General features: G+C 46.6%; 1 protein-coding gene across 3 annotated transcripts in view; it reads left to right on the forward strand.

Moving 5' to 3' along the window:
* Positions 1-14,942, forward strand: part of REV3L (REV3 like, DNA directed polymerase zeta catalytic subunit) — a 231,500-nt gene that overhangs the window by 186,094 nt on the left and 30,464 nt on the right. For all 3 annotated transcript variants that reach the window (XM_039529353.1, XM_039529354.1, XM_039529355.1), the window contains 3 exons: positions 744-885; positions 6,037-6,281; positions 14,012-14,120. In XM_039529353.1, coding sequence (XP_039385287.1) covers positions 744-885; positions 6,037-6,281; positions 14,012-14,120 — 496 coding nt within the window. The remainder of the gene's footprint in view (positions 1-743; positions 886-6,036; positions 6,282-14,011; positions 14,121-14,942) is intronic.

Genomic DNA, 14,942 nt, shown 5'->3' on the forward strand with positions numbered 1-14,942 from the left:
CCAGCCTTGTTATCCCACACGGAGTTTCCCCCACACACAAATCTAAACACACAGGTTAAGATAAAATAATAAAATAAGTTTATTAATTACTTATAGAAAGATAGATTTTAAGTGATTACAAGTGATGATGCATACAAGTCAGGATGTGTTACAAAAGAAAATAAAAGAGTGAAATGCAAGCTAGTACCTACCTTAACAAGCTAAATGAACTAAAAAGCAAAGGTTTTTCTCACCATACGCTGCAGTAAATTTCACAGGCTGTCTCTCCTTTCAGTCTGGGACTCCCCTACCCCAACCCCTTAGTTCAGTTCTTTGAGAGTCATTGATGTCATGAGCAGCGATGAAGGAGGAGAGAAGCCATTTGTGTTCTGTGTGCTCTCCATTCTTATACCCTACCCCCTTTGTGGATTACCCCCCGCTGGGGTGCAGGTGACAAGTCTCTTGTGGATGTGAGGGTTAAACCATTCCTGTGATGAAATGTAAATTTCTTATTCACACCTTCCTGTTGCTGGAGAATGGCTGCTTAAGCCCGTGATAGCTCTTTAACACTTGACCGAGGTGTCAGAGTGCCTTTGTCACAATTTTGAAAGAATCATATAAATATGTCTCATGGGAGACACATTTCCCCATCTGTAACACTTGGTCAAAGTATACATTTTTTCAGTAAAAAGAACAGCAATCTTTGTACCTGATCAAACTTCCTGGCTTCCTGCTGTTTATAACCTAGGTGTTTGCTTTCACAGATGGAAAATGGTTGATCATTACATTAGCCGTGTCCGTGGGAATCTCCAAATGTTAGAACAGCTGGACTTGATTGGTAGAACCAGTGAAATGGCAAGGCTTTTTGGAATTCAGTTCTTGCATGTACTAACAAGAGGTTCACAGGTAAGTTTGAACTTTCCTGACACCTTTTTTAATGGAAAATATTGTGTGCAAAGTTTGTTTTGCGCCTTATTTATACTTTGTTGTCAGTTAGGATTACATTGTGCAACACAGTGGTTGAAATATTAAATTAAAGAAAGTCAGGAAATTCAAAAGCAGCGGTAATGTGGCCACATTGAACATTCTGTTTTATAGACATATTGTGTAGTGTTGTCTACAGTTAGAGTTGCCCAAACATATTAATTCTAAAGGACCTCTTGCTGTTGCTTATAATAACTTTTAATGTTGTTTTTAGGGCTGAAATTTTCCATACTTGGCCTTAGCCTGAAAGTGAAATTTCTTTTAAAGTTGATGAGAAAAATGGTTCATCATGCTCAAGAAAGTTGAGAGGACTTTCTTAGATGTGCAGAGGTGCATGAAATATGTTCAAAATTACATATTCTAATGAGGAAGAGCTCTGCAGAAGCCAAGTTAGATGTACATTGCAGGAACCATGATTTTACTTAGTGCACAAATTGTTCAGGACACAATAATCTATTACTGTCAAGCAAATGTTTCTGGAAGACTCAGTGAAATGGTTGAATATGTAGTACATGAAGCAGAGGACCAGATGTTGAACAGTGAAATCTCCACTGTACACCTTTCAGCCTAGCTGCTGAATGAGGCAGAGGACCTCTAGGAACAAAATCATATGTAATCAAGGACTGTATTGTAATGTATATATGCTGAGGCAGAGTCAAGCTGGCACAGACAATTGGAACTTTAGCATTTCATCACTCTGAGGGCTTGTCTGCACAGGGAGTTTATTGCACACTGAGATAATCTGCTATTTCTGAATTCTATCCCCTGAGGTTTATCCCCGTCTTGGGAGATGGTGTCAATCCTTGCTCCCCTTAGCCATGTGCGTTCAGGGGCAGTGTTTGTGGCTGGCAGCCAGTGCTGTGTCTTGGCAGTAGTTGTATGGGTATGGGTTGTTGCTGCCTCAAAATGTGCCTTCCCCGGTTTGGGATTTGTGATTAAAGTTGTGTCTTGGTGATACTTGTATAGATCCAGGTTGTTGCCAAGTCAGAATGTGCATTCTCCAGCTTGGGGCTTGCACTTCAGGCTGTTCCTGACGGGGGAGGGAAGGGGCTGAGATGAAGAGTTGGGGGTGGGCGGGGTCACAAGAGTACAAGGGTAGGGGCTGGATAGCAATCTCCTCTGTGTCCCCTGTAGGCTGTTCTAACTGTTGATGACATTACATTGAGGAGAGTGACTAGGAAGCAGAGAAGGTCTTATTCCAAAAGGCATGGGCAGACCAGAAAGATATGCTGCTGTTATTCACCATGATGGTCCCCTCTAAAGTGCTGTAGGAGTGGAAGACCCTCAGAGGGTTATGAGGATTTTTATAATGCTACTGGTGGTATTGTTATATCAGTTTGGGCAAGGTAGAAGTAATCAACTTTGCCTCTGTATATTATCTATATGTATTATTTTCCTATATAAATTTATATATTATTATTATTATTATTATTTATTATTCGAGTGGCTCTGCATTATCCCTCTTATAGGTATTGTTCTGCCTAGTGGTGCCTAACAGTAGAACCTTCTGCATGCGGTGTCTTTTAGAGTGCTCATGCACCCCCTCCTCCTGTCAGCATCTCCAAACATGCTGAGGTCAGGACTATATAAGGAAGTGCAGAGCCCTCTGCCATCTCAGTTCCTTCTAGCCACGTACCAAAGATGCAAGTGAACCAAACCATTTGGATTGGGTGGCCGTTTCTCCATTCTTAGTGTCTTGTTAATTGTTTAGTATGGTTTGTGATAAGTATAGATAGGTTAGTTAGTAGCTTGGTTTTGGATTATGGCTGAATTTAAGAAAAAGATGATGTACGTCCCTTGGCCTGTGCCACTTCCCACAGCCCCCGTTGGCCTAGAACGGCGAAGTGGGAGCTGCAGTTGGCCAAACCTGCGGACACTGCAGGTAAACAAACCATCCCGGCCCACCAGCAAATTTCCGTGATTTGCCTGCGTGCCAAAGGTTCCCAATCCCTGTTCTATAGTTTCATAACCTTATGGATCACATGATGTCCACATTGAATTTACCTTCAGTAACTGGGAGGAAACTCCCATCTGGTGTTTTCTTGGGGCTACCTCCAAGAGTAGGGTGTCATTACCAAACCACGATTGTCTGCTGCAGCCTGTTAAGACTGTGTGGTCCATTCTTGTCTCTTGCAAGCTTATTTCCAAGAAGGCAGACAAATTATATCAGATACCCTCTGAGGGGTTTTCATATTTTCAGACAGCCCCTTTATCTAATTTGCTGGTGATGTCTGATGCCAGAATCAGGTCAAGGTCTGGACAAGCACATTCTACTCCAGCTGATAGAGAAGGGAAAAAGAATGACTGTTTGGGGAGTCCCTCTTCTGCCTACCTTGATATTAAGGTAGCAAATTACTAAGCAGTTAGGCCCCATTTTCAATTCCTCCTGTGGGAAAATATGACACTCTTTGTGCAGGATTTGCCAGATAACAAAAGGAAATTGGCAAATACAGTTCTAATCAAAGGTTACAATGTAGCAAAGAATACTCCCAGGTCTCAATTTGATGCCTTGGACTCTTCTACTAGAGTGATAGCTTCTACAGTTACTTTGAGGAGTCATGCTTGTCTTCATTCCTCCTCTCTGGTCAAGATGGTGGCTTGGATGCAGGGAAAATCTGATTATCCTGTCTCAGGTTCCATATCTTGTATGGAACATATTTAGTGCACTTAAAAACTGAGGAATTATCTAATTCGTCTTTGAAAGTTTAATTGGCAGCTGTTTCATCTTACCATATTTTGGTTGAATGTAGATTGCCATTAGTGCTTGATTTGGTTACGAATTTTATGAAAGAATTATGTAATATGTATGCCCCTTTGAGCAATCCTTTCCCTCCTTGGGTTGTTAATTTGGTCTAGTGTGTACTTGTGAAACCATCTTTTAAATCCTTAGCTGAGTGTTATTTGTATTATTTGTCCATTACGACAGCATTCATTATTGCAATAACATCAGCAAGAAGGGTGAGTGAATTAAATGTCTTGATGGCTGAGCCACCTTTTATTTATAGGCAACCATTGATCCACTGGGTCATGGTATACATGTAAAAGGTCTAGTCTTTTAAGTCTTTTCATGAAGATAAGGTGGTTCTGAGGCCTGATCCTATGTTTTTTGCCAAGAGTGTTTTCTGAATTTCACATCAAACAGACAATTAATTTGCTGGTATTTTTCCCAAAACTGCATACTAAGAAAGGGGAATCTGTTTTACATACTTTGGATGCAAAAAGAGCCCTTGCACATTATTTAAATAGAACTAAAGTTTTTTAAATATCATTTAAATTATTTGTGATTTATGCTAACAATCCTATGAGTTATTCTGTCTCCTGCAGATTATTTCTAGGTAGATTAAACAATGTACTGTTAATGTCATACATTAGCAGGTATTCCTGCACCTATGAGAGTATGGTCTCATTCTACCAGAGCTGTAACAGTGTCTTTTGCTTGCCTTAAGCGAGTCCCTGTTACTGAAATTTGTAGGGTTGCAACCTAGAGTTCTGTATACACTTTTACTAAACATACTTTCGATATGGCTTCTAGGGCTGATGATAATTTGGTAGAGGGTTGCTTCATAGAATCATAGAATATCAGGGTTGGAAGGGACCTCAGGAGGTCATCTAGTCCAACCCCCTGCTCAAAGCAGGACCAATTCCCAACTAAATCATCCCAGTCTCTGTTCAGTTAGGACTCTGTTCCCTCCTCCATGTTATTTTCAGCACTGCTTATCAAACTACTCATAAATGGTAGTACTATGCTTAGCCACTGAAAGAAGAAATGATGGTTACTTTGTAACTGGAGTTCTTCAAGATGGCTCTGCAAATTCACACTTCCCAGCCACCTTCCCCTCTGACTCAGAGTCCCTTTGTTCTGTGCCTCTGCATTGGTGGCAGAAGAAACTGAGATGGTAGGGGGCTCTGTGCCCCCTTATGTAGCCTCTTCCTCAAAATGTTCAGAGATGCTAAGGGGACAGGGAGGAGGAAGCAGTGAGCACTCATAACACACTACTTAGAGAAGGTTCTACTGTTTGGCACCAGTAGCCATTACGATATCTATAAATGTGACTGTGCAGAGTCATATTGAAGAACTCTGGTTACAAGTAAATAACCTTCATTTCCTATACAAATCCAAATCTTAGAATTATAGTACTTTGCACTTTTATAGACCCTTTCAAAGGATCTCAGAGCATTTTTATATAGAGAGAATTCTGAGCTTTTTTATAATGTTAGTGCTTACACATGTCCATAACTCTCATACTACTGATGGTGTTGTCATATTAGTTTGGGCAAGGTAGAAGTACTCAACTTTGCCATGCTTTATTATCTTGCCTATGCTCCCCAAGCAGCATAAAGGAGGCAGTGTGATCCAATGGATAGGAATGGGCCTGCGAGTCAGAAGGCTGACTTGGGTTCTGTTCCTGGCTCTACTGCTGACCCTGAGGAGCGAATTTGGGCAAATCATTTCTCTATGCCTGTTTCTGTGTGTAAAGCAGACTGAATTACACTTACCTTGCATCATAAAGTGCTACATAAAATCTGAGTATTTATTAAGTCTAACAGTAAAAGTTGTTTTGTGGAATACAATTATTAACGTGATACAGATCACATTAATGCATTTAAATTTTCTTGGTCATTATGGAATAAGGTTCCTGGACAATTTTCTGTTGAAAATGGCAAGTTAAGAATTGCATGTTCTCTTTGTTGCTTTTGCACAACAGTCTTTGAACCCTAACAAAAACACAGCCTTGGTAAGGACTTGCACACTGGAAGTGCTCATAACCACATGTATGTTATGTATTGGTTTGAGCATTCATTTTGCAGCTAGTAGATGAACATCAGAAGTGCAGTGTTTTCAGTACTTATCCCTAAAAGGCATAGAAACACAAGAAATAATTCCGGCACATATGTTAGAAAGGTGTACATTAAAAACAAAAATTAGTGTGACTGTATTCTATTGCAAAACTTGCTATCTCTGGTTTAAGGGCAGCACAGCCGAAATGCATATTCATGTGGATATAATACTTAGCATGCATATTGCACTTTAGAAATATTAATTATAATTGTATATTAAATTTTGTTTTGCAGTATCGTGTGGAGTCAATGATGCTGCGTATTGCTAAACCAATGAATTATATCCCTGTGACACCTAGTGTCCAGCAGCGAGCTCAAATGAAAGCCCCACAGTGTATTCCCCTAATAATGGAGCCAGAGTCCCGCTTCTACAGTAACACTGTTCTTGTACTAGATTTCCAGTCATTATATCCTTCTATTGTGATAGCGTACAATTACTGTTTTTCAACCTGCCTGGGACATATTGAGAACTTAGGAAAGTAAGTTATTTTTCTTGCTCATATAAACTTTGATCCTGTGAGGAATTGAGCATCTTTTGTAAGGTGCTGAGAATCCTCATCTTCCATTGAAGACCATGGAAGCTGAGAGTGAATAGCATCTCAAAAGGTTACAATAAAAAATAGTGTTAAGTTCCACCAATAATTTTTTTTAAATATGCAGTTATGAATACTATGCTATAACAATTATCTTTGAAAATTGGACTCTAACTGTTTAAGGGTGAATCAGAGTCCAAATAGTCTTGTTGGTCTCTTCTGTATTTCGCCATAAGAGTATGAATGTGTGTATAAAATACAAAATTTTTGCCACTATAATTCAAAGGTTTTAGTCTAAGAAATTAAAATGTGATATTTAAATTCCTTTAGACATTTTCCAAACTGAACTAACATTCTTCTTCGAGTGATTGCTCATATTGATTCCAATTAGATGTGAGTGCACTGCATGCACAGTTGTCGGAAAGTTTTTCCCATAGCAGCACCCTTCGGGTCAGCTATGGAGCCCCCTGGAATGGTGCCTTCATGGCACTTAATATATGACCCTGCCAACCCGGCGCTTCCTCAGTTCCTTCTTACTGTCAGTGACTGTTGTTGTAACTGCGGTGACTTGCTTAGCAAGCTCTCCTCGATTTCCCTAGCTTTCAGTTTAGTTTAGTTCACAGTTTTTCCTAGCCTCGTTAAGTTTAGCTTTAGTGTTTTTGGTTGTTACAGCAGATAGCTGTTGAGAGTGGGGGGGTCTTCCCTTTCACCCTGATCGCGTTCTCCGTTGGGACTCGCTGTATGCGTAAATCCCAAGAGTTCGAGTCCTGCAAGAAGACCATGCCAACAGGCAACCTCCATGATGCTTGCTTAAAGTGTCTGAGGGAAGCACACCAAGCGGACAAGTGCAGGATTTATAAAGGGTTTTGCCCCAGAAAAAAAAAAAAAGAGCGAGACTTTCGCCTCAAGCAGCTCCTTATGGCGGCGGCACGTAGACCACAACCTACATCAGAGCACCAAGACAGGGCACCAAGCTCATCAGTGCACAGCACCTGGCACCAGTGGTAGAAGCAGCATCGCGGAAGGACTCTGGGAGAGACCCGCAGCATTGGCACCGAAACTGGCGGGATCAACTCAGCAGCAGTCCCATTCCCCGATGCACCGGAAGCAGGGGAGGAGTGGATCTCCGCCTCAGAGACCCACCCCCTTGGAGCCGGCCAACGGGGCATGTCCCAGAGAGGAGCACCCAGGGCTGAAGACTTCGGACTGAAGACTTTGGAGCCAGCACCGTCGACTTCGGCCCCACAAGGGGGACCGTTGAGTCCAATGCCATTGGACTCCCTGAGCCAGGTCATTGAGGAGCTGGAATTGCCATCCACCTGAACACCTTTGAGGCCGCAAGGGACCTTATCGCCATGAGGACACCACGATCCCTGGTCCTTCAAGCCAAGCCTCTAGTACCACAACGTGTGGCACCGTCTCAAGGCAAACCAGCAACGCTTCATCCCTCAGCACTGTCGGTGGAGTCTAGGCGCCGCTCAGAGTCTAGGCGCCACTCACACTCGCGGTACTGCTTCAGGTCACGCCAGCGCTCATGATGGCGATCCTCACACCAATCCCCGTTGCACAGCAGGTTCCACTCCCAGCAGCAGTCATCCCGGTTAGCGTCCCGGCATAGACCCCGATCTCGGTACCACTCCAGATTGCAGCACCGCTCCCCAGCCCCACTACACCACTCTCCAGCCTCACATCACAGCCCCCTAGTCCAGCTTTGCTCGGCACCACCCTGTCCATCGTGGTCCCAGTCCCTGTCTTCAGACTCGGAGACAGGGTCTAGTTACTCAGAGCAGGGCTGGCACTGGTTAGGCCGTAGAAAGCCTGAGGTGGGGGCAGGACCATGGCCTGCGCAGTGGCAGGGACTAGCGCAGTGGCCATTTTGGACCTCATGGGTGTATCACCAGGCCCAGGGTGCCCAGTCCAAACATTCCCATTTCACGCCTCTGAACCGCGGGTGCCGAAGGCACCAGCCAGTTGCCCCACTCCTAGGGGTGCTGAGGAAGTTCCGGTCGCACTACTTCCCCTGGAATCAAACGCAGTTCCTGAGCTTGATCCAGGTATGGTTGGCCCCAGCAGAGAGGCGGAACAGGAGGCCCCTGGAGACTAAGAGGGTTAGGGTTTCAGGCACGTCCATCTCTGGGCCACCCCCCATAGACAGCCATGCCCACCAGGACCTCCTTTGCAGAGTGTGTGAAATATGGGCCTGCAGGCCGAGGAGGTGGTGGAGTCAAAGGACCTCATGGCTGACATCCTGGCCCCAGAAGGCCCGTCAAGGGTGGCTCTACCCCTCATCAAGACTATACAGGCCAATACCAAGACTATTTGGCAGACCCCAGCCTCCATCCCTCCCACCGCGAAGGGTGTGGAGAGGAAGTATTTCGTCCCATCTAAGGGGTATGAATACCTCTTCACACACCTGCAGCCTTGTTCGTTGGTGGTGGCTGCAGTAAATGAAAAGGAGAGGCAGGGACAACAAGCCCTAGCAACGAAGTCCAAGGGCGCCAAGCACCTAGATTTATTTGGGCACAAAGCGTATTCCATGGGGGGGGGGGGGGGGCGGGTTGCAACTCAATATTGCCAACCAGCAGGCAATTCTGAGTAGATACAGCTTCAACTTCTGGAACTCGATGCTCAGGTTTAAGGAGCTGGAGGCAACAGAGTCCAGGGAGGAGTTTGGAGCAATAGTGGAGGGAGCGCAAGGCGGTGGTACAGACCTCTTTGCAGGCCTCACTGGACGCTGCAGACTCAGTGGCACGCACCTTGTCTTACGGTATCACCATGAGGTGTAGCTCATGGTTGCAGGCCTCGGAACTCCCGCCCAAGGTTCAACAGACCAGGCAGGACCTGCCTATTTATGGGGCAGTTCTGCTCGTGGAGCAGACTGACTCTAGGCTGGATAGCCTAAAGGACTCCAGGACTACCATGAAATCCTTGGGTATGCACACCCTGGTAACCCAACGTAAACATTTCAAGCCTCAGCAGCAACAGCAGCGCTCCTATCCTCGCTCGTAAGTCTGTCCCACTTCTACTGTGCTTGGTCCAAAATAACTTTGGACCACTGGGTTCTCTGTACGGTAGAAGTGGGATAGTCTCTCCAATTCGGCTCCTTCACTGTCCAACACCCTTCACTGTCTCTCTTCAGGGACTCTTCTCATGAGCTACTCCTTATCCAGGAGGTGCAGGCACTCCTCACTATGGGAGCGGTAGAGATTCCTCAGGGGCAAGGGACTCTATTCCTGATACGTCCCCAAAGCCAAGGGGGGTCTCAAACCCATTCTGGGTCTGTGAGGACTCAACAAGTTCATGGTAAAGTTGAAGTTCTGCATGGTCTCCCTGGGCACAATTATCCCTTCTCTGAATCTGGGAGACTGGTACACTGCCCTTGACATGAAAGACGCGTATTTCCATGTAGCTATTCGACCTGCACACAGATGATCCCTGCGATTCATGGTCGACCACAGACATTATCAATTTACAGTCCTTCCTTTTGGCCTCTCAGCAGCCCCCTGAGTGTTCACCAAGTGCATGTCGGTCATGGCCGCTTTCCTCCATCAGAGGCAGGTGCAGGTATGCTCCAACCTTGACGACTGGCTTCCCAGGGGCCTCAGTGGGGACAGGTGTAGTCTCAAGTCCGATTGGTCAGATCCGCATTCGAGAGACTGGCTCTCCTCCTCAACTTGAACAAGTCAATCTTGTCACCGACCCAAAGAACAGAATTCATCGGGGCGGTGTTGGACTCAGTTCAGGCAAAAGCATTTTTGCCAGAGTCCCAATTCCAAGCCATGATGGACATAAGTCAAGGCCTCGGGCAATACCCGACCACTGCAGTAAGGGGATGCCTGAGTCTCCTCAGCCACATGGCAGCCTGTACTTACGTGACCCAGCATGCCAGACTGAGGCTCAGGCCTCTACAGGTGTGGCTCATTTTGACCTATTGCTCAGGACACAACGGCCTGAATTCAGTGGTCCCAGTGCCAGGGCAGGTGCTTGAGTCCCTTCAATGGTGGCTCAACCCTCGCACAGTGTGCAAAGGAGTCCCCTTCAATAGCCCTCAACCCTTCTTGTTCCTAGTAACAGACGCATCCACTCTGGGGTGGGGTGCGCGTTTGGTCACACAGGATGAGCTCTCCCTCCATATCAATATCAAGGACCTGGGGGCAGTGCGACTAGCATGCCAGTCCTTTCAGGCCCGACTACAATGTCAGTGTGTAGCAGTTCTGACGGACAATGCCATTGCCATGTTTTACATCAACAAGCAGGATGCAGCCCAGTCCTCTCCCCTATGTCAGGAAGCCCTCCGGCTGCGGGAGTTCTGCATAACCCACTCCATTCACCTGGAAGCATCCTATCTACCAGGAGCTCAGAAAGCACTGGCGGACGACCTCAGCAGGTCTTTCCACAATCATGAGTGGTCCATCTGGCCGAATGTCATAAACTTCATCTTCCAAAGGTGAGGATTTCCCCAGGTCAATCTGTTCGCCACCTAGAGCAACAGAAAGTGCCCAGTGTTCTGCTCCTTCCAGAAACACAGCCCAGTCTCAGTCATGGATGCATTCCTGCTACCCTGGGAAGGCCGCCTGCTCTATGCCTTTCCCCTGTTCCCTCTCGTGCACAAGGTCCTATTCAAGGTCCACAGGGACTGGGCAGAGAGAATTCTGGTGGCAACGGCGTGGCCTGAACGACATTGGTACAGCACGCTCCTGGAACTGTCAGTGGTTGCCCTGATCACGTTGCCTCATGATCACTCAGGACCACGGTTGTCTTCATCACCCTGACGTCCAGTCCCTCCACCTCACAGCTTGAAAGCTTCATGGCTGAACCTCATGGAGCTTCTGTGCTCAGAACAGGTAACAGAGGTCCTACTCAGCAGCAGGAAGCCCTCCACTAGAGCCACATATCTGGCAAAGTGGAAAAGATTTACTTGATGGTGTGACCAGCATCGTACACCCCCTCTTCAGGCACCTATACCTCTCATCTTAGAGTACCTTCTGCACCTGAAACAGCAAGGCCTGGCAGCATCCTCCATAAAGGTGCACCTCACTGCTTCTCGTCTTTCCACCCCGGAGTGTCTGGATACTCCGTCTTTGCCAACCCTATGGTTGGTCGGTTCCTCAAGGGTCTGGAATGGCTACATTCCCCAGATCAGACATCCTGTCCTCGCATGGGACCTTAATCTGGTCCTCTCCAGGCCAGTGGGGCCCCCATTTGAACTACTGGCGACTTGCTCCCTTCTCTATCTGTTGTGGAAGGTAGGCTTTCTGGTTGCCACTACATCAGCAAGGAGGGTGTCTGAGTTAAAGGCCCTTACCTCAGACCCACCGTATATGGTTTTCCACAGTGATAAGGTGCAACTCAGACTTTACCTGGCCTTTCTTCCTAAGGTTGTGTCACACTTCCACACTAGTCAGGACATTTTCCTGCCTGTTTTTTATCCTAAGCCTCACTCCAGTAGCCATGAGCAGAGGTTGCACTCCCTGGATGTTCGGCGAGCACTAGCCTTCTACATCGAGCACACTAAGCCGTTCAGGAAGTCGAACCAATTGTTCATAGCAGTGGCAGACCAAATGAAAGGACTCCCAGTCTATCTCAAAGAATATCTTCCTGGATCACGTCATGCATTCACACGTGCTACGAGCTGGCACACTCCACTAGGGCCCAGGCCTCATCAGTGGCGTTCCTGGCCCAGGTCCCGATACAAGAAATCTGCAGAGCAGCAACTTGGTCCTCGGTGCATATGTTCACCTCTCATTATGCCATCATCTGGCATGCCAGAGATGATGCAGCTTTTGGCAGAGTGGTGCTCCAATCAGCGATTCCATAACTCCGACCCCACCTCCTAGGTAAGGCTTGGGAGTCACCTCATTGGAATTGATATGAGCAATCATTCAAAGAAGAAAAGTTTCCCACCTTCTCGTAACTGTTGTTCTTTAGATGTGTTGCTCATATCCATTCCAAACCCACCCGCCTTCCACTCTGTTGGAGTAACTGGCAAGAAGGAACTGAGGAGGCACCGGGTCGGTAGAGTCATGTATTGAGTGCCATGAAGGTGCCACTCCAGGGGGCTCCACAGCTGACCCGACGGATGCTGCGAGGGGAAAAACTTTCTGGTGACTGTGCATGCAGTGCACACACACCTAATTGGAATGGATATGAGCAGCACATCTCGAAGAACAACACTTACGAGAAGGTGAGTATCCACTTTTTCCTCCTTTATATGTACAGGATATATGGCAATATGTTGTTTTCTTCTTTTAATATAAAAGCTGTAGTTTTCCTTACTGATAACTTAATGATCCAAATCTAAGGTCTGATTTAATTATTCAGTACAGTACATTTCCTTTTTTTTTTTAGAGACCAAAATGTTGATTAATTTTTTTTTAAAAACTGATGCTTGTTTTAATTGTAAATATCTTTGTTGAACAATAGTTGGAAGAGTTGGGAGATATTTAAAATGATGACCAGGCTTAAGTATAAAGTTTCTCAAGTTTCTAGGGTTGTCAACTGTCTAATCACACAAACCCAAACACCTTTGCCATGCCCCTTCCCCAAGGCCCCACCCTTTCTCCAAGGTCCTGCCCCCACTCACTCCATCCTCCCTCTCCCCCGTTGCTCACTCTCCCCCACCCTCACTCACTTTCACCAGGCTGGGGCAAGGGATTGGGGTGTGGGAGGGGGTGTGGGCTCTGGACTGGGGGATGGGGCCAAGGGGTTCGGAGTGTGAGAGGGGGCTCCGAGCTGAGCCTGGGGCAGGGGGTTGGGGTGCAGGAAGGGGTATGGGCTTTGAGAGGGAGTTTGGGTGCAGGAGAGGGCTCGGTTGCAGGATGGATCTCAGGGATGGGATAGCGGGTTGGAGTGCGTGCAGGGGAGGGGGTTCTGGCTCTGGCCAAGCAGCGCTTACCTCAGGTGGCTCCTGGGAAGCGACCAGCATGTCTGGCTCCTAGGCTCAGGGGCCGTCGGGCGGCTCCGCACACTGCCTCTGCCTGCAGGCACCGTCGCTGCAGCTCCCATTGGCCGCAGTTCCCAGCCGATGGGAGCTGCAGAGTCAATACTCGGGGTAGGGGCAGTGCGCAGAGACCTCCTGGACGCCCCTGTGCTTAGGAGCCGGACATGCCAGCCACTTTCAAGAGCCGCGCGGAGTCAGGGTAGGTAGGGAGCCTGCCTTAGCCCCTCTGCGATGATGGACTTTTGGTGGCCTAAAATCTCCCGGGTTGGCTTCAGTAGCCTCCAGGAGATCGAGCCTGATTCCAGGACTCCTGGCCAACCTGGGAGGGTTGGCAACCCTACAAGTTTCTGATTTGAAATCTTAAACGATTTATAGAAAGATTATACACATTACCGAATAAAGCACATGCAATTTCTAGCTGAGTTTAGATCAAGATTACATGCCTCTGGGAAATTGGCCCCTGAGTACCATGGTGATATGTGCAGAACAGATTGACAAATTAGTTTCAGCATAGAATTTGGACACACATTGCTCCTTTGCTTTGAAAGAATGTCACGTGTAACTAAGAAACTTTAAATTGTGGTAGGCTTGTTCATAGTAGTCTGTGACTATAAACATACTATTTGTGTTGGTGCTGTCAATATTTTAGTATAGAGACTAGACTCGTACTTCCAATTATTTTGAATGTAAATTAATTGATCATTTTGTATCCTTATTTACTTTTCTTCTTTACTAGATTTGATGAGTTTAAATTTGGCTGCACATCCCTCAGAGTACCTCCTGATTTACTTTATCAGATTCGGCATGATATCACAGTGTCACCCAATGGAGTGGCTTTTGTCAAGGTACTGCTCAATGACCGACCTTTTCACTTTTAGTTTGTTGGTTAGTCCACGATTAAACACACTGCTGGTTTAGCAAAAGAAAAAATATTTTCTGTTTGTCAGTGTGTTGTCTTCCAGCACTTGCCAGTACAAATCACAGGATGGGAATTTTGACAATTCAGGAAATAAATATGATAGTTGCATAGTTTTACTAGAGTTTCAGTAAAGGCTCATTTCCTCTATTATAGAAATTATATTTCTGTTCATGCAGTATAGTGATTCAGTGATGTATTTGTACTTCTTAATCATACTGGAATCACAGTTACCTATGTGTAACAGTTCTTCTTTGAGTGCTTGCTCATGTTGATTCCATTGTAATGTGTGCATGGTCATCAGAGACTTTTGCCTTAGCAGTATCTGTAGGGACGGCTGTGGTGCCCTCTGGAGTGCCACGCTCATTTCAGGCGCCGCTGTCCCTGCGCCCTCTCAGTTCCTTCTTACTGCCTGTGGCCCGGAGAGCTCGGTTTAGCCCCTCCAGATCCCACCAGCGTGATTGGGGTCCCGACACTGCATCGGCTGTGACATCGCAGCAGTGGCACCAAGGACAGTGGCCACCAGCCCAGTGGCCTTAGTGGGGTTCGTGGGGAATGCCGGTTATGGCTATGCCCCCTTCCCAGCGATCTTCAGCTGCCGCCTCGGAGCAACAGCAGATGGCACCAACGGCACCTGGCTCGATGCATGCTAATCACTCGGAGGCTGGGGTTGAGGAAGTGTTACTCACTGCTAAACCTCCCTCCTCTGGAGGGGAAGAAGCCACAGATCCTCCTCCAGTAACCCCAGTCA

The sequence above is a fragment of the Mauremys reevesii genome, linkage group 3 (genome assembly GCF_016161935.1).
Source record: "Mauremys reevesii isolate NIE-2019 linkage group 3, ASM1616193v1, whole genome shotgun sequence".
Lineage (NCBI taxonomy): Eukaryota > Metazoa > Chordata > Testudines > Geoemydidae > Mauremys > Mauremys reevesii.